Source organism: Chanodichthys erythropterus, chromosome 15, assembly GCF_024489055.1.
Source record: "Chanodichthys erythropterus isolate Z2021 chromosome 15, ASM2448905v1, whole genome shotgun sequence".
Lineage (NCBI taxonomy): Eukaryota > Metazoa > Chordata > Actinopteri > Cypriniformes > Xenocyprididae > Chanodichthys > Chanodichthys erythropterus.
Window position 1 is genome coordinate 9,019,204 of NC_090235.1, and position 23,910 is coordinate 9,043,113.

General features: G+C 37.6%; 1 protein-coding gene across 1 annotated transcript in view; it reads right to left on the minus strand.

Annotated features, from left to right (window-relative positions):
* col22a1 (collagen, type XXII, alpha 1) overlaps positions 1-20,958 on the minus strand; it is a 69,111-nt gene extending 48,153 nt beyond the window's left edge. Inside the window, exons 1-4 of the mRNA XM_067412280.1 lie at positions 20,933-20,958; positions 17,138-17,292; positions 16,287-16,853; positions 6,203-6,283 (exon numbers count right to left, since the gene is read on the minus strand). Coding sequence (XP_067268381.1) covers positions 6,203-6,283; positions 16,287-16,853; positions 17,138-17,228 — 739 coding nt within the window. The 5' untranslated portion in view covers positions 17,229-17,292; positions 20,933-20,958. The remainder of the gene's footprint in view (positions 1-6,202; positions 6,284-16,286; positions 16,854-17,137; positions 17,293-20,932) is intronic.
* Between the last annotated feature and the right edge of the window lie 2,952 nt (positions 20,959-23,910).

Consider the following 23,910-nt stretch of genomic DNA (forward strand, 5'->3'; position numbering starts at 1 on the left):
TGTTGTTTTCTTAAGGCAGGTGTGCTGGTGTCAGCAAACGGAGGCTTTTTTAAACAGTCTGGAGAGAACGATTATTTGAACTGAAGGATGTTTGGAGTTGTTTAACTCGGTGGTAATGTGAGAACGTGCAAGTCTAGGCCAGACTGTGTGTGTGTGTCTGTGTCTGTAATAGAGTAACAGGTGGCTGAGAACGTAGAAAGCAGATACTCTGTTAACAGCAAAGTACAAAAAAATGCATAAAACAACAAAAGCACTTTCATCTTTCGAGCTTTTTTTGCTTTCACAAAGCACAACAAATCCCTCATGGTTTCTGCCAGACCAGCATTAGGGGGCCGTTCGTTCACACTTTCTTCAGTTCCATCTGTGGAAGTTTTTTAATTTAACATCTTTGGCTGTTACGGTACATCTCGATGCTTTTGCAGTCTGAAAGCTGAATTAAGTTAATAGTTCAAGTTTTCAAAACATTGGACCGATTAAATGAATCAATATTTCCATAAAGCAAGTCTGGTGTAATTTGCCCCTTAAAGGAAAAGTTCACAAAAAAAAAAAAAAATGTGATCATTTACTCACTGTCTTGTTTTTTCCAACTCTGCATGACTTTAAAACACAAAAAGAGAAGTTTAACACCATAAAAGCCCAAATTACTTATATAGGATACTATTTGTTGTCTGAAGCAAAGAACAACACAAATTTAAGCAGTTATTTGCAGAAAATATTGCTCCAAAATCTCTTTCTCATTAACATGACACATGAGAACCAATGCTGTTCAACATTGTCACTAAACCAGGTTAGATTGTCAGCAAATAAAAACTTCAAAATATTTTAAATACAATATATATAATATTTACAGTATACTATGATGCCAATTCCAAATTGTATGTACATTTTCTGCTAAATGTTTTCTTTTTAATTCGATGGAATTTACCTTAAAATGCTATTAAAGGCACAATATGTAATATGTCCTGGATAAAATTGCTTATTTCTCTGGATTTAAATATTTTGGATAATGTAAGTACACAAGTAAACAAAATATATAACACTGTTTTAGTGGTTTTTGGATGTTTTAATCCATATTGTGCCTTTAATTCCTATGACCTTATTAATTTGTAGTTTCTGAACCTCTGAAAGTTCATCTTCTTAAAAAACACTGTATGCACTTGTATGTTTATCAGTTTGATGTATTGGTTCGAGCTGTTTGTTTGATTTCACACCATGTTCAACTCTTCCTCCAGCTGTTTGCTTCTCACCAGCTCATTTCCACGACTGTTTGTCTCTGCGTCTCCATGCGCCAGGCACGACTCTCTCTCTCTTTCTCCCCCGATAGCATTTCTAAGCTTGGAGGAACCTTGCATGGCGAGCAGGACCTGTAATTTGGGCCTGGCGAGTGAAAGCGTATAATCACGACCGAGGCTTATTTTAAACAGTGAGGGAGGCTGTACCAGTTCTGCGGCGCGGCACAGATGAGCGCGTTACGACGCATGTCTTTGATCCGAACACATGGGCACTTCTGCATACAAGGCGACGATCTAGAAACCAGCCCCCTGAAGTACAAGTTAAGGAAGCGTTTTAAGACAGTCACAGCGTGTCAGCGTGACAAACTTCTCTGTGGTTACAGCCAAGTCTTTGATCCACAGATGCATGTGCTAAATAAAAAAAATCGTGATGTTTTTTTTCCACTCAGTATCTCTAAGAGAAATGATTTTGCTTAAAATGCATGGGTCTTACTCTTGAGAATTTCTTGTCATCAGGTATCGGGTCTCCTTTAGGACCCAGAGTGATCCCACTGGTTCGACAATCAACAGACTTTTAATGGGTAAAGTTAGTATTTTTAGCGCCTAATAGAGTACCTCAGGGATGACGCATTTTTGTAGGCAAAACCCGGAAGCGAGTTAGCATTTTAGGGCTTCCGGTTCCAACGGCTTAAAGTCTATGGGTTTTTTGAATGGGTTTTAGCTAAATCGCCTGAAATAAGGTCTGTGGTTAACAAAGCCTCTAAATACTTTCATGTTTTGATCTATGACATAAAACACAGTTATAACCCACTTGTGATTTTTTAAACCTTTACTGTGCCTTAAAAACGGCGGTTGCTAACAAAGTGCTAAAAGGGACTACTTCCTTTGGTGGGGACTTTAGACATCATCATAACAAACAGGACATTTGGACAGCATTTCTCAAGAAAAAGTGGATAAGTATTCTTACACAGCACAGATAATAATCAGCAAGCATGTTTTTAAATAAAGTTGTTTTTTAAATAAACTTTGAAGAAGCTTGGTGGTGACAACGTTGATCCGCGACCATGGTGTGCTATAGTCCGTTTATAGCCTATACTGTTAGCTTTTTATATCTGACGACTTTATTAAGGCTTCAAAATGTAAATGTTGTTTTAACTTGTAAAGATTATCTTGATAGTCAAAATGTGTAAGTGTCATAACCCTTTGTTAAACTCAGAGCTTATTTTCTGCGATTTTCCAAAAGTCTATGGGAAAAATGCATAGGCTTTCAACCGAGGGAACCCGTGCGCCGCTAACTTCCGGGTTGGCCTACAAAAACGCGTCATCCCTGAGGTACTCTATTACAATTCCTTAACGATTCCAAAAAATATTACAATTTATATTATCATTTAAAATGTGTTATAATGACCATTAATGTCTTTTAAATGACATGGTTCATATGTTGTGAAGTCAAGTATTTCTTATTCTTACTGTTTCAGACGTTATAGTGTTGTAGCATTTAAAGGGATAGTTCATCCAAAAATGAAAATTCAATGTTTATCTGCTTACCCCCAGGGTATCCAAGATGTAGGTGACTTTGTTTCTTCAGTAGAACACAAATGATGATTTTTAACTCCAACTGTTGCGGTCTGTCAGCCGTATAATGGGTGTCAATGTGAACTCCATCTATAAGAGTAAAAAAAAAACACACACAGACAAATCCAAATCAAACCCTGCGGCTCGTGACAACACATTGATGTCCTAAGACACGAAACGATCGGTTTGTGCGAGAAACCGAACAGTATTTATATCATTTTTTACCTCTAATACACCACTATGTCCAACTACGTTCAGCATCCGGTTGGTAAGGTCAAAAAACACGTTCTGATGACGGAAGTGATGTCTCACGCTTTGTTTCAATGAGTCCGAGACATCACTTCCGTTGTCAGAGCGCGTTCAGACCTCACTAACCGGATGTGCAGGGCAGTTGGATATAGTGGTGTTTTAGAGGTAAAAAAATGATATAAATACTGTTTGGTTTCTAGCACAAACCGATCGTTTCATGTCTTAGGACATCAATGTGTCGTCACGAGCCGCAGGGTTTCATTTGGATTTGTCTGTGCGTGTTTTTTTGACTCTTATAGATTGTGTTCCCATTGACATGCATTATACGGCTGACAGACGGCAACGGTTGGAGTTAAAAATCATCATTTGTGTTCTACTGAAGAAACAAAGTCACCTACATCTTGGATGCTCTGGGGGTAAGCAGATAAACATCAAATTTTCATTTTTGGGTGAACTATCCCTTTAAATACTTTTTTTTTACAGAAATAAAATATGGTGGATAATTACCAATTTAGAAGTTATTGAATTAAACATTTTTTTTTCATATTATAGCCTATCAATGTTGTTTTTATAAAAATAAAACATTAAACACATTATGTGGTCTTTGTAAAGCTAACAGATGATGAACCTGTGTGTTACTAGCGTGTCTGCTACATAAAGCCTCTTTTAGGCTTTTTGTTATTGTAATGCTTTTATGTGGATACATTTTAGTTGCTTTTATTTTGTACAGTGAATTTAGCCTGCTACAAGAAGCCAATGCAGCTAACATACTACAATATATCGCAATAACTTTTGATCAGGCATTACTGCCTGGGTCCTAAAGGAGACCCTATTCCTGGGCGGACTCGGTTTCTCGTGACACCGGTCTTTACAAAATCTGCCGTGCTGGCTCAAAATGTGCGGCCATACCATGCGCATGTGCAAAACCTGTACTTCAAACAATAGGCTACACTGAAAAACATCTATTGTAGGCCTATACATTGTATGCTCTTAAGATATTTTCCAAATAATGTAAACGTAATGTTGAAAAGGTCATTTCTGAAGGGCCGCCCAAGGACGATAACTATAACGATAATGATATAGTTCTAAAAATCATTATACTATACATATAAAAGAATAGCAGAGTCCACACCACAAATATAATGATAACGGCACAGAAATTATATTGTTGGAATTACTTACAGAAAGATTTTTTTCCAGCTGATAAATGATAAAAACATTGCAGCCAATCAGAATCCATCCTGCTTTAAAAGCGCTCAAGCATTTAAAGAGCAGACGACAAAACTGTAACACGTTTATAATCAACATAATGATATTGTGTGTTGGTGTGGATGCTAATGTAGTTATCCTATCAGTGATCATAGTTATTGTTTGGTGTGAACGGGCTTTAAAGGCGGACGTTAGATAACATTCTGTTTATTATAATGCACTTACACCCTATGCTGGCAGTTATGCTTCTGAAAATCCAATTTTCTGTATACTTGAACTTTCCAAACCCTCAAAACACATCTTACACATTTATCAAACACCCCACCAAAGCTTTATCTAGTGTCTAAGTGCTTCAAATAAAGAAGTTTTGTGTTGTTAAAGGTACTTTACAGATGCAGTCTTGAGTCAGCAATTTTTTAGGTCCATTTTGGCCTTGCTTTGACCAACACTGATGTTCTAAACTTCAGAAACAGCATGCAGATGTTGGCAGCTTCAGCAATTGTGACATCTCATGTGAACCTGGAATTTCCCTGAAGATTTAGCTTGTGTTGTTTTCTTAAATATCGCAGATTACAGGAGCAAGACACCATAATTAACACTTACAGCCACCAAATGAGGAGATATCTAGTCTAGTCAGTGCAATCCAAAAGAATTGCAACCAAACAGATCCAAGCACAAACGTCAAGAAGATGATAGAAACGATGAAGAAAGCTCAGTGACCCACAAATGATGTTCAGATGTGGAGAGATCACACCTTAAACTTCACCTGAACACTGAAGACAGCACTTCTCTTCATTATAAGTAGTATAATTAGAGTCAAATGGACCACATTTCAGAAACTTTCAAAGTTTTTAACTTTTTTTGAAGCAAAGCAGATATAAAAAGTGAAGAAAGAGCTGGTTTTTAAAGCATAAATCATGTCACCTTCATTTTCCAGGGTTACGACTTCTCTGAGGATTTATCAAGATGGATTTGAGCAATTAAAACATGACTCAAACTCATCAGATTTATGACAAATGACTCTCTTGACAATTTTACATACAGCAGTGTCTGTATATGCAAGTGAATCAGTCCTTCTATTCCACACACCCCTATAGCACCAGATTGTATAGTCATTTTCTTGCACAGGTAAGTGCTCTCTCTCTCTCTCTCTCTCTCTCTGTCTCTCTCTCTGTTTTGGTCTGGTTTTTTACTTTAGGTTGATGAATTTCAGTGGGTGTCTCACAGAGGAACTCAGAACCCCCTGAAGACCCAAACACAACATCCTCCAGATCTGTGCAATCACTAAAGAACTCCACGTTTCTTAGAACAGAGGAGGGCAAAAGATCTCTTATTTCGAAACCTCACTGTCTCACTGCAACGTTTCATGTTTTAAAGCATAACCTTCTGGGAAAAGAAAGCTTTATTTCTGATCCAAAAGTACTTTAAATGTAGAAACTACACTTGTAGTTTGTGGTATTAACACTTACATCCACACAAAAAAGATTGGGAGTCCATATGTTAGAATCATTATACTGTGCACTTCTTCATTTATTTCTGAGCACCAATCAGAAAATAAAATACATTAGGGAGGATTTTCATGTAACTGTGTAACCGTGAGAGGAACAGACATTTTCTCACATCACAGAAACACTCATATATATTAAAGGATCATCATGAAACACCAGTTTTGAGATGTTAACCTGTCCAACATGATGGAAGATAATAATTTTTTTTTATTTAAAAAGCCAATTTATAACAAATGGATTGGTGAGCTGAAAGCGCCCATGATTATTCATGAGACTGCAATGCAAATCCTATGAGAAGTTGCTGTCTCATAATTATCCATGACAGCATGTGAACTTTTGCAGATGCAAACAGTGAATTGATACAATGCTGAGAGGATTTCATGACACGTTTAACACCAAAGCATTGTGGGAAGAACACGGACACATTACCTGGAACCTCCGTCAGTCCAGCACTGGTGCTGTTTGGTCTGAAACGGCCTGCCTGGACCTTCATGTTGGGACACAGAACATCTGTGGAGGGAAACACAATATAATGGGTGAACTTATTTTTGGATGGCAAAATGACCTTAGGAATTACACAGTACTCCAAAGGTGTTTGAATTATCTAGAGCAATTTAATTCTACAGTTAGAATAGTAATATTTTAGTCCTATTTTGGTAATATGATGCATTTTGAGGTATTGCAATCTGTGTTTTATTAACACTCCAGGGTCTCCAGAAATTTCAAAACATGTGCTTTAGGAGAGCAGACTTCATCATTAATTCATATTGTGAAATTACATTTTTTGTTGACATTTTATTGTACTGGCTCCAGGTGCCCAGGCAATCTGCCGTGGTATTTCGCCAATGACAAACCTTTTCACTCATGAATATTTAACATTTAAACATTTTAGGTTATACAGACAATTAGGATGAAAATAGATTTAGATATAGCGTTGCGAGGGGAGAAAAAAAAAAAACTTTGCATGACCTTTTTTTCCAATTAAGACACTTCTTTTTCAAATTAAAAAAGAGAGTTTTCTTTAATATATCTTAATTGTTGTTAGACAACAACAAGAATAGAGACTTTTGCCTGATATATGAAGATGTTTCAGAAGCAAAATAATGTCTCAAACTCTACTCAAATTTGCAAAGATAATAAAGTCTGCCATCAAAACTCATAAATTTCTATATGAACTCAAAGATTTCTTATCAGTGTGTTGTGTATGTATGTATGTATATAAATACATAGGCCTGTATTATATAATCAGTTATCATATTATATCTATACTCTTACTGCATGTTAAAATGGTGACATTTGAGCGTATATTTATTTTCTTAAAGGGGTCCTATTATGTTTTTTTACATGTTCAACTTTCTTTAGTGTGTGATGTTGCTGTTCGTGCATGAAAAAGGTCTGCAAAGTTACAAAGAACAAAGTCACTCCAAAGAATATTCTCTGTATCAGTAAACACTGTTTCTGGACTCGCTCAAACGCCTCGATCGTAAAAATTGTCTTGAATTTTCTTCCAGGAACGTACATGTCACAATATTCCTCATTTAAATAATTCCCACCCTATTCATATGAAAAAAAACTTGTGATACATGGCTGAGTTCTGTTAGTAGCGTGTTGTCACCATGCCAACACAGTAATTTCCACCCTGAATCTAAACCCCCTTTTTTCGGCCTTCCTAATACGCAAAATTGATGCCACAGTTAGTGTAATTACAGTAGTGTTACATTTACAACACACACTGCAGTTGCCCAATCACAACATTGCTATAGGCCAGGTGACCAATCAACTCAGACTGCACTTTTTGGAAAGTGGGCTTTAAAGAAACCAAAACTAAAACAGAGCATTTGAGAAAGGGTGAAAACAGGTGCTGGAACAATGAAAAATAATAATTTCTAATAATTGTTTGAGTTTCTTTTTTGAGGATTAAAGGTGCACCTGATTCAAAAATTGAATTTATCTTGGCATAGTTAAATAAGAATAGTTCAGTACATGGAAATGACATACAGTGAGTCTCAAACTCCATTGTTTCCTCCTCCTTATATAAATCTCATTTGTTTAAAAGACCTCAGAAGAACAGGCGAATCTCAACATAACACCGACTGTTACGTAACAGTCGGGGTGTACACCCCCAATATTTGCATATGCCAGCCCATGTTCCCAACATTATGAAAGGGATTATTACACATCTGGATCTGTGCACAGCTGAATCATCAGACTAGGTAAGCAAGCAAGAACAATAGCGAAAAATGGCAGATGGAGCAATAATAACTGACATGATTCATCATAACATGATATTTTTAGTGATATTTGTAAATTGTCTTTCTAAATGTTTCGTTAGCATGTTGCTAATGTACTGTTAAATGTGGTTAAAGTTACCATCGTTTCTTACTGTATTCGCGGAGACAAGAGCCTTCACTATTTTCATTTTTAAACACTTGCAGTCTGTATAATTCATAAACACAACTTCATTCTTTATAAATCTCTCCAACAGTGTGTAATGTTAGCTTTAGTCACGGAGCATAGCCTCAAACTCATTCATAACCAAATGTAAACATCCAAATAAACACTGTATTTACGCGATTAGACATGCTGCATGACGAACACTTTGTAAAAATCCATTTTGAGGGTTATATTAGCTGTTTGAACTTTTTTTATGTTGTTTAAGGCAACCGCGAGCTCTTGGGGCGTGGAGCACCAGATTTAAAGGGGCCGCGTACCCTGAATCGGCTCATTTATAATGATGCCCTAAAATAGGCAGTTAAAAAAATGAATTAAAAAAAATCTATGGGGTATTTTGAGCTGAAACTTCACAGACACATTCAGGGGACACCTTAGACTTATATTACATTTTTTTAAAAAAAGTTCTAGGGCACCTTTAAATGATGAAAGGCATATAGGACCCCTTTAAGGCTTTTTAGGAAGGAAGAAAAAAACTGAATGAAACCTAAATAAGAATGCTGTAACGTTTCTGAGCAGTGAACATTGCCCTCTTTGAAAAGGTATGATTTTACTGGCAGCTGAAGGAAATGAACAGTCGAGTGAATGTCACTGTAATATTATCCATCTTCCTCTCTGTGCTTGAAGACAGACTGTTAGCGAATCTTTTCCAAGCCCTCCAGCGAAGACATGGTGGCATAACTTACGACTCTATGATACTGGCACATAGACGTGGGGAAAGTTACAGGTTGGTCCACTGAGCTTAGAGTTTGTTGGGGTGCAGCTATGCTAACGTCACAGCGGTGATAATTTAGGACATACAAACGGGCAGATTTCAAATGGCGACGCATAGCTAGTGACAGCAGTGATGACAGGAGGAAACGAAACACCAGCAGACTTGCTTTACTATGGCATCTGTGATGAGAATGTGCTATTTGTAGAGAGGAACTTGCTAGTGCTAAGGAAGGATGCTAATATTAGCCAGACACTAGTGGATGACTGCTTATTGCTTTTGTTTGGTCTGTTTGTTACTTTTAATTGAAAAGAGAGTAGAAGAAATGATGTGATTGGCAAATGTTGTGTTCTAGATCTGAACTACCATCACACACAAGCACCACAACACACACACACACACACAGGTTTGTTTTTGTGAATTGTGGGGACATTCCATAGGCGTAATGGTTTTTATACTGTACAAACTGTATTTTCTATTGCCCTACTAAACCTAACCATCACAGGAAACTGTGCACATTTTTACTTTCTCAAAAAACTCATTCTGTATGATTTATAAGCCTTTTGAAAAATGAGGACATGGAGCAATATCCTCATAAGTCACTCTCTCCTTGTACGTCATACCCATGTCATTATACAAATTTGTGTCCTGATATGTCACAAAAACACACGCACACACACACACACACACACACACACATAGCTGTTATCTTTGGAGGAATAGTGCCAAAATAAAAGTTATGTCATTATTTACTCACCGTATGCTGTTATTTTTTACTATGAAATTCAAAAGGAGATATTTTCAACGAATATAGACTTCCATATTCAAACAAAAGTGTCAAGCTCCAAAAATCTCATAAAAGCCATAATATTGTTTAAGTTATCAACCTTTAAATTAGCAGTTGACATGATTTATGATACTTTTCTGCATGAGAAAAATAAATAAACAAAATCTACTTTTGTCTTCCACATGAATGAACAAACAAACAAACAAACGAATGAATTAAAGAAAGTTTGGAACTACATGATTTTTGACTGAACTATTCTGGTCATCATTCTGCTTCTGACTGATGACAACCAGACAAGTATAATGCCACCAAGTGGTCAAACTTTAATTTTAGGTTTCCAGGTGTAAAATCATAAAGTGCTATCTAAAATAGGCTTTACAAACATTAGCTCAGTCAAACCTGAAAAAAAGGAGAGTAAGTGGGAATTTAGTATCAACAGGATATGTCCATTTTGGAATCTTCCAATTTAATGGAAAAGGAATGATGTTAGTTGGCTACTCCAAGGTTCCCATTTCATCTTCATCAAAAGGCTAAATCCAAGTCTTCCCTTCATATGGATGTTCACTGTTAGAATAATGCACAAAATCACGCTATAATACCATTGATTAAATGATTTATGTCTTTTTAAGCCTCTCTCTCTCTCTCTGCTACACATGCACAGACTCTTGGCATGAACCAGGCAGACGCCCAAACCACATAGCGGCTGATCACGTCCCTGACAATCATGTACAATCAGACCCTGTAATTTTCTTTAATCGCTCCTATAAAAAGTGCTTTGTAGCATTTAAGAGGCCTCAACTTTGCTATGAATTCCACTTTACAGAGGCTGGGTCACTTGACACAATTACATCTCTGTCCAATACAGTGTCCTCAGCGTGACTCTCCCAAACCCCCACACCCCTGAGCGTGTCCCTGCCCTGAACCAAACATCACCCTCATGACCACAAAAAAATAAAGAGCTGGCCGCCCACCGGGGATAAATAAAGGTCGGAGAAAAGAGCACCTGGCTGTCTATATTTGCGTTGTATTCCTTATGTGAGCCAAGTCATTTTACCAGAGGACATCAATGTATCGTTTTCAAAGGGTTTATGTGCATAATAACTTTTGCTTTCTGTTCCCGTGTCCTCAACCTTCCTAAACAAAAAATGTCAATCGCTAACTATTTCTAGCAGTTCTTAAGGTCAGTTCATACTAATGATGATGATAACTATAACGATAACTATAACGATATAAGAATAGTAGAGTCCACAACGCATCAATAATGATAATGGCACAGAGAAACAAAATCGTTTGATGATAAAAACATTGACAGCCAATTAGAATCCATCCTGCTAAAAAGAGCTCGAGCTTTTAAAGTGACAGACGACAAAACGTGTGGACGCTAAAACAGTATCGTTCTCGGTGATCATGCCAGAAGATTAAACTAGTGGGTATTGGAGCTAGTACATTTCTAGTTAGTTTGCTGCAACCAAATTATTGAGTCAGCGAGTTAACTAAAGAATGATTCTTGAATGAACAATGTCTTTGGCTGCGTCCGAAATCTTAAAGGGATAGTTCACCCAAAAATGAAAATTTGATGTTTATCTGTTTACCCCCAGTGCATCCAAGATGTAGGTGACATTTTTTCTTCAGTCGATCACAAATGATGATTTTTAACTGCAACCACTGCCCTCTGTCATTCAAATAATAGGAGTGGATTGGAACTTCTACTATAAGAGTGAATAAACCTTGCTTAGACAAATCCAAATTAAACCCTGCGGCTTGTGACGACACATTAATGTCCTAAGACACAAAACGATCGGTTTGTGAGAGAAACCGAAAAGTATTTATATCATTACCTCTAATACACCACTATGTCCAACTCCGTTCATGACTCCTTTAGTGATGTCTGATCGCGCTCTGTCAACGGCAGTGATGTCTCGCGCATATACTTCAATGAGTGTCAGACATCACTGCCGTTGACAGAGCGCGATCAGACATCACTAAAGGAGTCATGAACGGAGTGGACATAGTGGTGTATTAGAGGTAAAAAATGATATAAATACTTTTCGGTTTCTCACACAAACCGATCAAAATTGCTGTTTCCTGAGATACCTTCATCTGAGCGATTTTTGAAAGCAGCATAGGCCTAGTTGTATTCTTTACTGCCTTTGATATCCCACAATCCTCTGCTTTCCATTCTGTGACAGTTGAGCTAAAAATTAAAGATGGCACCTGAAAGTAAGTTAAGGTTGGTCAGTTTGTGTGTAAATGTATGTTTTTGACCAAAGTTTTCCACTTTTGGTTTCATAGTAGTAAATAAATATTTGCTTAGTTATCACCACATTTTGTATATCATTAAACCCTTACGCTGCCTCAGAAATCTGTCCAAAATCAGTTTTGTGAGGTGCTTTCGCGCGCAAACTCTGCCTGCAAAGACTTTGCCTGATAGGGCAGCGAGGCAACAAGTCAGCTGCCTAATATTTCAGATGTGACTTCAATTGATTCATTGAAAAGATCTGTCTCAAAAGAATGATTCACAGTTAGATTTCGTAATGAACTGTTCCTTTAACCTCACAGTTTCTTTTGGGGGACTGACCCCACAATTAGCATGCTGCTAAAATGACAAGTAACTAACTAAATGTGGTTGTCCATAAAGAGTTGTTTTTGATTAACCTATTTCCTTTGGCGAAATGACAAAGCAATCAAAAGCCAGTCGTGCGTCATTGTTTAAATGGCACTTATGAGTGATTTCTAACTGTGCTCTATCGAGGGCAACTTCCTTCAGCTGTGGCATAAAGGCTGTAATTTAGAGAGTGGCCATGAAAATAAAATGATGGACTGAGAAGAACATAGCCTTCAGATTGCTGCATTTGTACAGTGTTTTTCAAAGACTTTTTCATTTGTTTGATTGTAGAGCAAATCAAAATGTGATTGGATTACATCAAAAAATTATATCAGCTGGTTAAATGAATATAAATAAATTATGATGCACCTGCAAAATGTTTCCAGATGTTGTTGGTTAAGAATCTAATGGATGCATATGCACATGACTGATTTGCACTATATTGACTTTAGTTAGTGCATAAAATTCTATTTTGAAATGACCAAACATTTACCAAGCTAATGAATTAGGATGAATTTATTCATGCTTAAAAAGGGCCAACTGGTACCGGCTGATCAATGAAACTAGCAATTAATCACCCTGACATTTCAGGCTAGAGAATGATGCAGCATTTTAGAAAGTGCTGTGTCATATAGAGGACTTTTTAAAACCATACCCATCGTTACTTTTTTGCTTATGAAGTTCTCAAGCTAAACAGACCCCAACTAAAACACCCTAGCAACTGCACGCATTTAAAACCCATTCAGAATGCCAGTATCAACAACTGAAACATCTTACATCCAAGTTTTCTCAGATGCACTAGAGACAATCCTACTTTATTACAGTGTTCTGAAGTCCAACCCAAAATATTACTCGTTGACACATCTGAATCCTCAAACAAGTGTGCAATCTATCCTCGGAAACACAAGAAAGGGAAGGGCTTAATCAAATGTTTTCTCTCTTATTTGAAATGCCCATTAAGCTAATCAAAACCAGATTTAGGAAACGGAGACAACAGATGCTAAAGCAAACAAGAGGAAATTAGCACACCCAACATATTACAGTGCACTGCTGTTCTGTTCAGGAGCGTCCCACCGCTGATTACAGATCTGGCATGCTGTGGTCATGGGTGGACCACCAACCTGAACCAAAGCCCAGATATACTAAGTGATGAAACTACTAGTCAAACACGCTTGTGCTTTTCGTTTATTTCAAGCATGCTAAAAATGGACCACTGCACTTCCTGTATTATCATAGAGCTGTATGTAATATTCACCATTTTATCAAAAGGAAATTATATTAGAAAGTTATGAATTATTATGAATGATTTCATTACTGTTATGGTGAATATTACCTGAACAATTCAAAGAAAGAAAGAAAGAAAGAAAGAAATGGATTCTAAATGACTTTTAGAGAAGAAAATGCAATTTTCTTAAAATTCCAAAACTGCATTATGGGTAATCACATTTAAAATAATGCTAATTGTGCTCTTAGATGTAATGATTTTAATCTTTTCACATAAAACAAATTAAAAGCCAAAGATTAAAAAGTAAAAATGCAGTATGGTGAAGCCCAGTTGAAACATTAGGACTGTAATTTTCAGAGCAAAAATAACTTGGACCTTGGAGATGCCATGTTTTCTAGCCAATAGTAATTTTAGATGCCAATGCTAGTGCCAGATTATCTTGGTTATCACAGAACTGGACCTGATATGCAGTTCCAGTTGTCTAAACGCTTGAAGGATAATCCCTGATAGGACAACAAAGTCTGTATCTGGCAGTGAGTGTTTGAATATTCTTGCCCTCTGAGTCATGTATGTCATTACAGTCATTCAGAGGAGGACCTTTGGTTGGAACCAGGGCTGGGTCAAGGTTTGGGTTTGCATGAATCAGTTTATCTCTTTTTATCTCTCCATCTCCCTGCCAAGTCCAAGTGGTTCCCTATCTTTCCACACTAGGCTGTCTGATTTAAAGTAGGTACTGGAGAAGGCTTGTGTTACAACCTCTTCAAATACCAATGATTGTACCTTCAACAAAAGACTGCTTCACCACTGTATGTGTCATGTTTTTATATTGCTTTGACTACACAAGAGTTCTGGATAGCGGATGTGCTACTACAGACTCAGATTTCCACTTAAACTGAAGAGCTCCATCCAGGTGTCGTCATTCTCCTGTTCATGCTAATTTTAGAGAGGAATGTCAAGGCTAAGCATCCATCATCACTAAAAACATACATGCATACACATAATTTGCATTTGTATGGTCAATCTAGGCCACATACCTCAACGGTTTGGGTGTATTTTTGAATCTATATTCATAGTTTTAATACAAGCTTGTTGTTTGTAATGGCCTCCAAAGACTATCCCACATGTACTTTTAGGTTATCTTTGCCTGCAGAGCAGATGTGATCTGGAAAAGCACTTGTGCTCAGAGCTTTTCTGTCTTCTGGTCTTACACCTCTTTACTCGGAACTCACCGAGGCAAGAAACCACAGAAATGTTCAGGCAAAAGAGCTTCCAGTTCCTGTCCAACAAGTCTTGTATGGCACAGAACAGACCTTCTTGTGAATGGGAATGTGTGCCAACAAAAGCAGATTAATTGACTGATGTGTTTAGTCAACGGTCAAGCTGACTCCAACTCCCACCTAACCTATCTGAGTGTGTAAAGAAATGTATTGGCATCTATGTTTCTATGAAGAACCTTTAATGTCCCTGGAACCATTTCATTGGACAAAAGGTTCTTTATAGTGGAAAAAGTTCTTTAGATTTTTAAAAAGTTCTTCACACTAAAAATGAAAGCTTCTTTTGGAGAACCCAAAATGATTATTCTATGGCAGTGGTCAGCAATCTTTTTGTCACAAAGTGCCATTTTCAATCCCCATGGTGTTTCTAGTTGGACCTATTTAACCAAACAGATAGCTATCTGTTTTGTTAAAACTGATCTTCAGGATGAACTTTCAGTTTCATTTGTGGTAGTTTACACGTCGGCTTGCTGAAGAGATGATACTCTAGCGCTATCATATTGGGGTACATGTTTAGTTTTTACAATTTTAGTAAAATATACATGTGGCTTTAACAATCAGATGCATTTTGTCTAGTTTCATCTCATCTCTTTTGGTCTTTTCATGATTGGATAGCTATACCCAATCAGAAAAACACATGAAATGACCAGGTACACATGAACAGAGTTTCTCCGAAATTTATAGCATTAACTATATACAGCGGAACAAGCTTATTTGCGTGATGTGCAGTTGGCGCGCTAATGGTTTGTCAGAGCTGCCAATCTCATGGCAATTGGTGCGTATTTTACGAGGGGGCCAATTTTTATGAATTTGTATGACTACACTCGTACGATTTTTCAAAAAGGACCACCCCTAATGTCCTCCGTTACCCGTAACTGGAGTATAGACAAATCATATGAAAACGAATTAGCCACCGCGTAAAATACATACAAATTCACTGTAAACCTGAATACGTTGGCAAAACTCAAACAATTTTTAGGCAATCAGTTGCTTGCACCACATGATGCTAACTCTCCAAAATCCCACATTAACACAAACTCTTCAGAAACAGTTCAGTTTACTTAAAATGCATCAGTTCTATGAACTTAAAAGAAAATGAAAGTGCTAAATACTCATAAAAATTTATTTGACTGAACTAATTAAATAGTTTAATTTAAGTAAGTCCTACTCTCAAACCAATTTATTATTTTGAGCATTAGGGTTTGCAGTGTTGCTATGTTGCTGTTAGTTTGCATTAATTCTCACAATGAGGAATGATCACCTCAAAATGTAGATTGTATGCAGGTACGAGGTACTTTATCTGAATGAAATACATACACCTCTCTCGCTTTTGCTCATGTGGCAGCGATTACCCCTCCGCATGCCATAGGTTGCCGACCTATTCTATGGCATCTCTGCAAAACCTTAATTTTTTAAATAATGTTCATGATTTAAGGTCAAAGTCGTCAATAATACTCACTCTCGCAGAGTCTCCTCCTCAACCTGCCCCTGATCTTGTCAATGGCGTCAAAGTCCGTCACGTGGAACACATGAGCACTTTTGGGCTCGGCGGCGATCTCCTCCAGCTCCTCCCTAAGAGCTTCCCCAATCCCTACAGCGAACAACCTGATTCCAGCAGCCGCTGCAGCAAGCGATGGCTCCAAAACAAAATCCTGACTCCTGCCATCCGTTAGCAAGATAGCAACTTTCTGAATACCCTTGGCGGCAGGCCTTGCCCCTGTCCTCTCCGTGAAGATGTTGTTGGTGGTGAAGCTGATGGCGTCTCCAGTCTTGGTGTTCCCACCCAGGTAGCGGATGTTCCCAGCGGCACGCTTGACCTCCTCGAGAGTTTTGTACCTGCCCAGGTTGAATTCGGCGGTGGGGCGGTCACTGTAGCGAACCACGGCCACACGTGTCTTCTCCGCACCTACATCAAAAGATTCCACCAGGTTTGCCACCCACTGCCGGATCTTCTCAAAGTTTTCCTTTCCCACACTGGAAGAGGTGTCCAAGATGAATACCAAATCATAGTGGACGTTCTTGCAACCTGGGACAAAAGACATGCAATTTTACAGAGGCTGTGTATACAGTTTAGCCACAGATTTACGTGGTTTGTGTTTCTGTCAGTGTACCATGGTCCAGTTGGATAATACATGGACTGAATTTTACAGAGAACACAAAGCTACTAGTATATGTCAGGTGCAAAACCTCAGTATGCACACATTACAACAGACTCATTGAAAGTCAGAATTAGATCCACCGAGCCAAAGTTAAACAGAGATGTGGTTGGGGTCATGAAAACAGTATATTTAGGCTAGTATGTGACCTCACCTGCCCTTTGTCCTTCAACACCACTTCCATACAGAGTCAGAGCCAGTATGGCCAGGACCAGAGAGATCTTGAGGCCGAATCGAAACTCCATCTCCTTCTCCACTATTGTTCGTTGATATTCCTACTAAGGTGTGATGATCATCAAGTTGCTGCTCCTGTGGAGACATGAGAACAAATGTGAGGTGATCAGTCATTCTGACTCAGAGCTGAGTTATATTGATAGATTGCAAACAGAAGTGGAGTGTATGATTCATTTTAGCTGTGTCCTATACACAAGATTTTTCTTACTGATGTACTGCTGGTGCAGCCCACATTAATCCTGATTTGTACTTTCCAAGTTGCCGTTTTAGTTTGAGCCAATATCAACATGCTCATAAACACAGTATACAAGTGAATACATGACTATTTTACCATTTTAAGTACAATATAAATACAATTATTATTATTATTACAATTGTGTCTTACACATAAGTAAAATGTCTAAATCACTTATAATAATTGGTAAATGTGTAGTATTTAATTGTCATAAAAACTATGTCAAAAATCATTCTCTTTATAGATTTTCTGTCTTATTTTGTGATGAAGTGTGAACTAGACATGTCTCTATGAGATTCATCCATATATGACTGATGGACACCTCTGGAAATGTTGTCGTTCCAGGTATGATTTGTTAAGTACATGTTGAAGAAATAATGTTTGTTTGACAGATACTATAGCAAAAGTGCTATCATGAATTTGAGGTGAAGTATGCATAATATTATAAATAACACATAATGAAAGATTATAGGTCTCCATCAGGAAACCAGAGTAAACAAGGTGGGGCTATAGAAAGAAAACCCCCAGAAAGTTTTATGTCCAACTGTAATTCATTCCCCTGTTCAGCAAACTATACATAGGCCTACACCGCTGGTGACTAACCACAGTCCTCTGGCTAAGCTGAACTGATTTTCTCTGTAAAATAGGGTGTTCTTCTGATTTAGCGGAGAACAGTTCACCCCAGGGAGCACACTGTCATCACAGAGCGAGGGAACAACGTTGGGAAGCGTTGAATTATGGTTTGCAGAACCTTGATGATGTGGCAATCTCTCCTCACAGGCAATTTCAGCAAAGTTCTCTATAACTTTCAGGTGCATTAAATTGCTATTCTCCTGAAAAACCTTCACCAAGGACAATAGAATGAACTTCATCAATGGGAAATGGGACTTTGATGACTTGTAAAAATGGCATCAATTGAGCTATTTAAAAGTCCCCTTGCTATGTTTCCAGTACAAAAGCTGATGCATCTAGAAATGGAAAACTGCCCATTTTTGCATCTTTCAGACCTATAGGATAACAGCCCTGTTCCTCGTGAACTGATGGTCGGAGGCCTCCTCTCACACAATTCACTGTCTTTTCTTTGTTGCTTTCCATAGCTCTCATTCCTCTCCCTCCTTTTTTTCCTTCATGAAGGTTTGCACTATCATCATATGACCCAGAAAGTCTCGTTTGCTCTTTACTTTTGGTCTTAAAAGCCCACAGTATATCCCAGCATGGCGAGCTCTTTGAACCCTTTGACCAAAGCAGGTCTTCTCATGTTTCTTTGAAGCTGTGAAAATATCCTGCATTCGTTTAACTAGTAACATTTACTGTATACATTTGCAGTAAACAACATTTATACTGGTTTTTCATGTCTCTGTGAAAACAAATAGCCTCCTGTAACGTTCTTCTCTAATTCAGATTACTTTATAAAAATTTTATATTTAGAATATTATATATATATATATATATATATATATATATGTAATGTCAATCTGTCTTGTTTTTTACGTTCAGTTCAGCAGTCCAAAGTATTAAAGGGCACTTTGTTCTTCCAGCCCTTTGGTCAAGCTATTAGCCTAAATTACTGTTGCGTTTTTAAAAACTAATGGACCTGTGCTTGGTTAAAAAGATTTAAAAAACAAAGTTCTTTTCATAACTTAAATGAAATGGTTGTGGAAGTGAACACCCAGTTCTGTTTTTAGCCATTCTGTTCACTGCTACATATGTTGGTCAAAACCCATTTTACAGTACACATTATATGGTCAATGTCCCATATGGAATATGGGGGTAAGTACCATGATCAAGGGCACAATGGTCATGGTCATCAACCTTACGTTTACCAGCCCTATATATATATTTATATATATGACTACCAATCTAGATCTTTCATTTACCAGTCCTATGACTGACAACCTTTGCATTACCAGCTCTAAGGCCTATAACCTATCAATTACCAGCCCTAAAACCTTTTGTTAACCATCCATACACTGTAAAAAAAATCCCGTTGTTTCTACGGAAAAATACCGGCAGCTGTGGTTACCAGAACAATACTGTAAAAATGACATCAAACCGTAAACATACTTACAGAGTTACATGTGAATTTTACATTTTAAATATGTATATTTAACATTGGATTTCAGTACACTGTAAAAAAAATCCCAGTAATATTTACGGTAAAATAACATATCTCATTAACTGATATAATGTTAATTTACCAACCTAATGAAGTACTAATATCTGTTTTGTACCCTTATAATACACTGACAGTCACCAAACACAGTGGTGATAAGAGTCACGTGATGAATCAATGTTCATCACGAGCAGATTTTCCACAAGCTGAGAAGGACAACACTAACATATAGAAGGTTCACACAGTGTCATTCACACGCACACTAAACACCATCATGGTAACATGCATGAAATTAAACATTAATTTAACAACATTAGATGTAACATAAAACCCTAATGTACATAACTGAAGAAACAGAGTTATTTCAACGAAAATATATAAAATGTGAAGTGTCACGCAGGGAATTGTGGGAATGTCAATTTACGGTTTTTCACTGTAAATTTTACAATGAATTGTTATTTTTCAATTTCAAAAACTGTGAATTTAACGGTATTTTACTGTAAAATTACATTAAATGTACCGTTAGATCTATTACTGTTATTCACCGTATATAGTACGGAAACTAATTAACAGTTTTTCACCGCAGAATTTTTTACAGTCTTTTACTATTAAAATCCCGGTAATTTTTTACAGTGTACAACATACAATCATTTAGTTACCTGCATCCTATTATCTGCATTCTTTCATCGACCAATTTACAACATTTTAGTTATTAGATTAGATGCACAGTATAACATACAATTATTGGCTTATAATAACCCACAATCTTTTGGTTACAAATATAACTGACTGACCCATCTCAATCTTTTGGTTGCCAGTCCTATGACCTGCATTCATTCATCGACTAACTTACGACCTTTTAGTTATTAGATGTCCAGTATAACATACCATTTTTGGTTTATAATAACCCACAATCTTTTGGTTACAAATGTAATTGCCTGACCCAGTCACCCCTGGTATTTCTTTATTGAACAATTTGCAATTTTCAAAACCATCAAGTCATTTATTATCATTTTTGTATTGTCTGCAAGTACATTTCTCATTTTGAATCTCCTTTTAGTGTGTCTATCTCCACTAACACTCAAGGGCCCAACTGCGGCCAAACTCCAAAACTTTGCTAAACGACCAGCCTGGGAGCAACCTGCAGATGAATAAACCAGAAATCTTCGCTCTTGCTCTTCTGAAATGTTAAAAACAGCCTTTACTTCTACTAAAGTTCCCACAAAAAGCAGAAGAACAAAGAAAGCTCTACAGTTGTAGACCAGACTGGGCTATCAAGACATATTGCTAAACATCTTAGAGCAAAAATCAAACACTGTTTGCTGATGGGATACAGTTTGGAAATGAATGATAAACTTCACTCTTACCTGTGCTGTCAATCTGTAGGAACAAGAGAATCTTCTTCTCCTCCAAAAACACACCTCACACCTGAAGTGTCAAAGCAGCATCCTCCTAGAAATAAAGCTCCAGGTAAGGTCATACACAGGTGTGATAACACACACACACACAGTAATCCTGCAGTGAGGAGCACAGTGTTGTGGAGTCTGCTCTCCTCTGCTGGGAGGTGGGAGGGCAGAGGAACTGCTCCTCTAAGTGTTGGGTTTCAGTGGGGACGGGATGGCTGCCCTGCCCTGCCCTGTTCACGCACATAAAATAGGGCTCTGACAGACTGCACCAATTATAGAGCAACTTTCCGGGATATTTTTGTCACTTTCTTTCTCGTCATCGCTTTCTTTTTCTCTTACACCAGTTCTTCTCTCTCCTCTTGTCTCCACGGCTTTAGGGATAGAGTCTTCTCTCCAAGCCAGGCTGAGCTGACTACAGGATGCCAATGGAACTGATGGGTGATTTTTGCCAACAAGGTCAACCTGTTGAATACAGTATACTCTAAAAGTATGGGAATACAGACACAGCTCTGGTTTAACGCATCCATAAAAAAAAAAAAAAAAAATCTGGTTCAAGAGACTGATAACCTGATTTAAAACAGCAATTACAAAAACCTAAACATAGTTTAAGATAGTAGACTAGTATAAGCAGAACTTCACCTGGTTTAGTACATCCGTTCCAGTTACGTAACTAAATTATGATACAAATTGGAAAACATTTACCTGGTTGAAGAAACCCAATCAAAAACTTGAAATCCTCATTGATTATGTACAACCAAAGTAACCTGGTTCAACCCACCTATTATCTACATCTGATCTCTGGCATCTCTTTTATGTTGGTAGGGGCAAGTTAAAGCAGATAAAGTTTTTGGAATGGGTCATGTGATAAATAGATCTGTTGTGGTTTGAATCCGGCCTGCATTATGTCCAAACCTGTTTTGCCCCTCTCTCTCTCTCCACTGTCCTGTACAATAAAGGTGAGAGCCCCCTAAACATTTGAGGTGAAAAAATCCTTATTTTCAGTAGATACTGGAGGTAAATTGTGGTTGAATTTTATTTTGGTCATCAAGGAACATTTCGCACTTAACTTAGAAGCAGGGATAGCACCGGTTTTTATTTGGGGTTATAAAACCCTGCTCCATTTGTGCCAAACATGTGGTGTGAAACCATGCAGTGTTAGAATGCTACAACTAGATGCTTAGTAACCAGTAACCAATCGTGTGCTTCATATTCACATGCTTTGGACAGTCACAGAAACACTGTGCATTGTATATAAACAGACCTTTCAGCATTTGAAGGGACAAATGTCAAATGGCATGGGTTTACAATGACCCAGGGTTAACTAGGCCTATTTCAAGTGTGAAAAGCCCTATTGAGACATTGTGTTCACTTTAATTTCATTATTTTAAGATGTTTAATCTAACATTTTATGATGAAAAAATCATAATATTTAGGCTATTTCTAGATCTTCACAATATGTACAGATCTTTTCAAATGACAAATATGAACTTGGTTTAGTTTAATAAAGCTAATAGTTGTAATAGTTAACCCTGGGCCATTAGGTAAATGGATTCCTGTGTTATCTTCCTTCACATTGCTAATAATTTACCCGGGATTAAGAATTAATCCTAGGTATTCATAAAGTGATTTTCCACACATCCCTAAACCCTGGGTTAACGTTTGCAAATTTGCATATTTGTGGTGTACGTGTTGCTGATTGGATGAACGCGGCACGCAATATGTTTTCATAAAGGTTCTAGCATTGCTCATCCTCATATTATATATTATTGCTAACCATCAAGTTTATCCTAAATGGACTTTCCGGACTATAAAGGTAAGAATGATAGGCTTATGTGTTCTTCTTCACATCACAAACGATCGGTTTGTGCGAGAAACCGAACAGTATTTATATTTTTTTACCTCTAAAACACCACTATGTCCAACTGCTCTGCACATCCGGTTAGTGAGATCTGATCGCGCTCTGACAACGGAAGTGATGTCTTGCACTCATTGAAGCAAAGCGCGAGACATCACTTCCGTCATCAGAACGTGTTTTTTGACCTCACTAACCGGATGCTCAAGGCAGTTGGACATAGTGGTGTTTTAGAGGTAAAAAAATTATATAAATACTGTTTGGTTTCTCACACAAACCAATTATTTCATGTCTTAGGACATCAATGTGTTGTCACGAGCCGCTGGGTTTAATTTGGATTTGTCTGTGCGTGTTTTTTTTTACTCTTATGAAGTTCCCACTGACACGCATTATTCGACTGACAGACCGCAACGGTTGGAGTTAAAAATCATCATTTGTGTTCTACTGAAGAAACAAAGTCACCTACATCTTGGATGCCCTGGGGATAAGCAGATAAACATCAATTTTTCATTTTTGGGTGAACTATCCCTTTAACTAGCTTAAACCAGCTAATGACCAGCTGCAATGCTTCAAAACATACCTAACCAGCATATGCATGGGTTTTTTCAACAGGGAAGGCACAATATTGGTTGCTTCTAAGCATCTACTTGTAATATTCTAGCGCCACATCGTTTCACAAAAGCGGTGCTTACCCTGCTCCAGAGTGGGGTTTCATATCCCCTGGTAAAAAGCGGTGCTAACCCCACTTGTAATTTACAAGTTAAAAGCAGCTCAAAGCAACCTTTAGAACGACGATAACCCGGGGATAAGCACAATAGCTATTTAGGATGGATGGATGGAAAGAGAGACAGACAGATACTTACTCCAGGAGTTGTGTGCCCGCACAAATTGTACTTTCAATCTCTTTAAACACTAGCATTATCTAAATGTCAATTAGTCGAGTTAATATCTCAGAGGAAACCCCCCCCCCCAAAAAGAACTTTTTGTACCTTAAAAGATTATTGCGTTAACTATACTGAGGTCATGTCAGCAGGCCGGCCTTTCTGCTGTTTTTAGCTTTAATTTTTCCTGTCAGACCGTCTTGTTC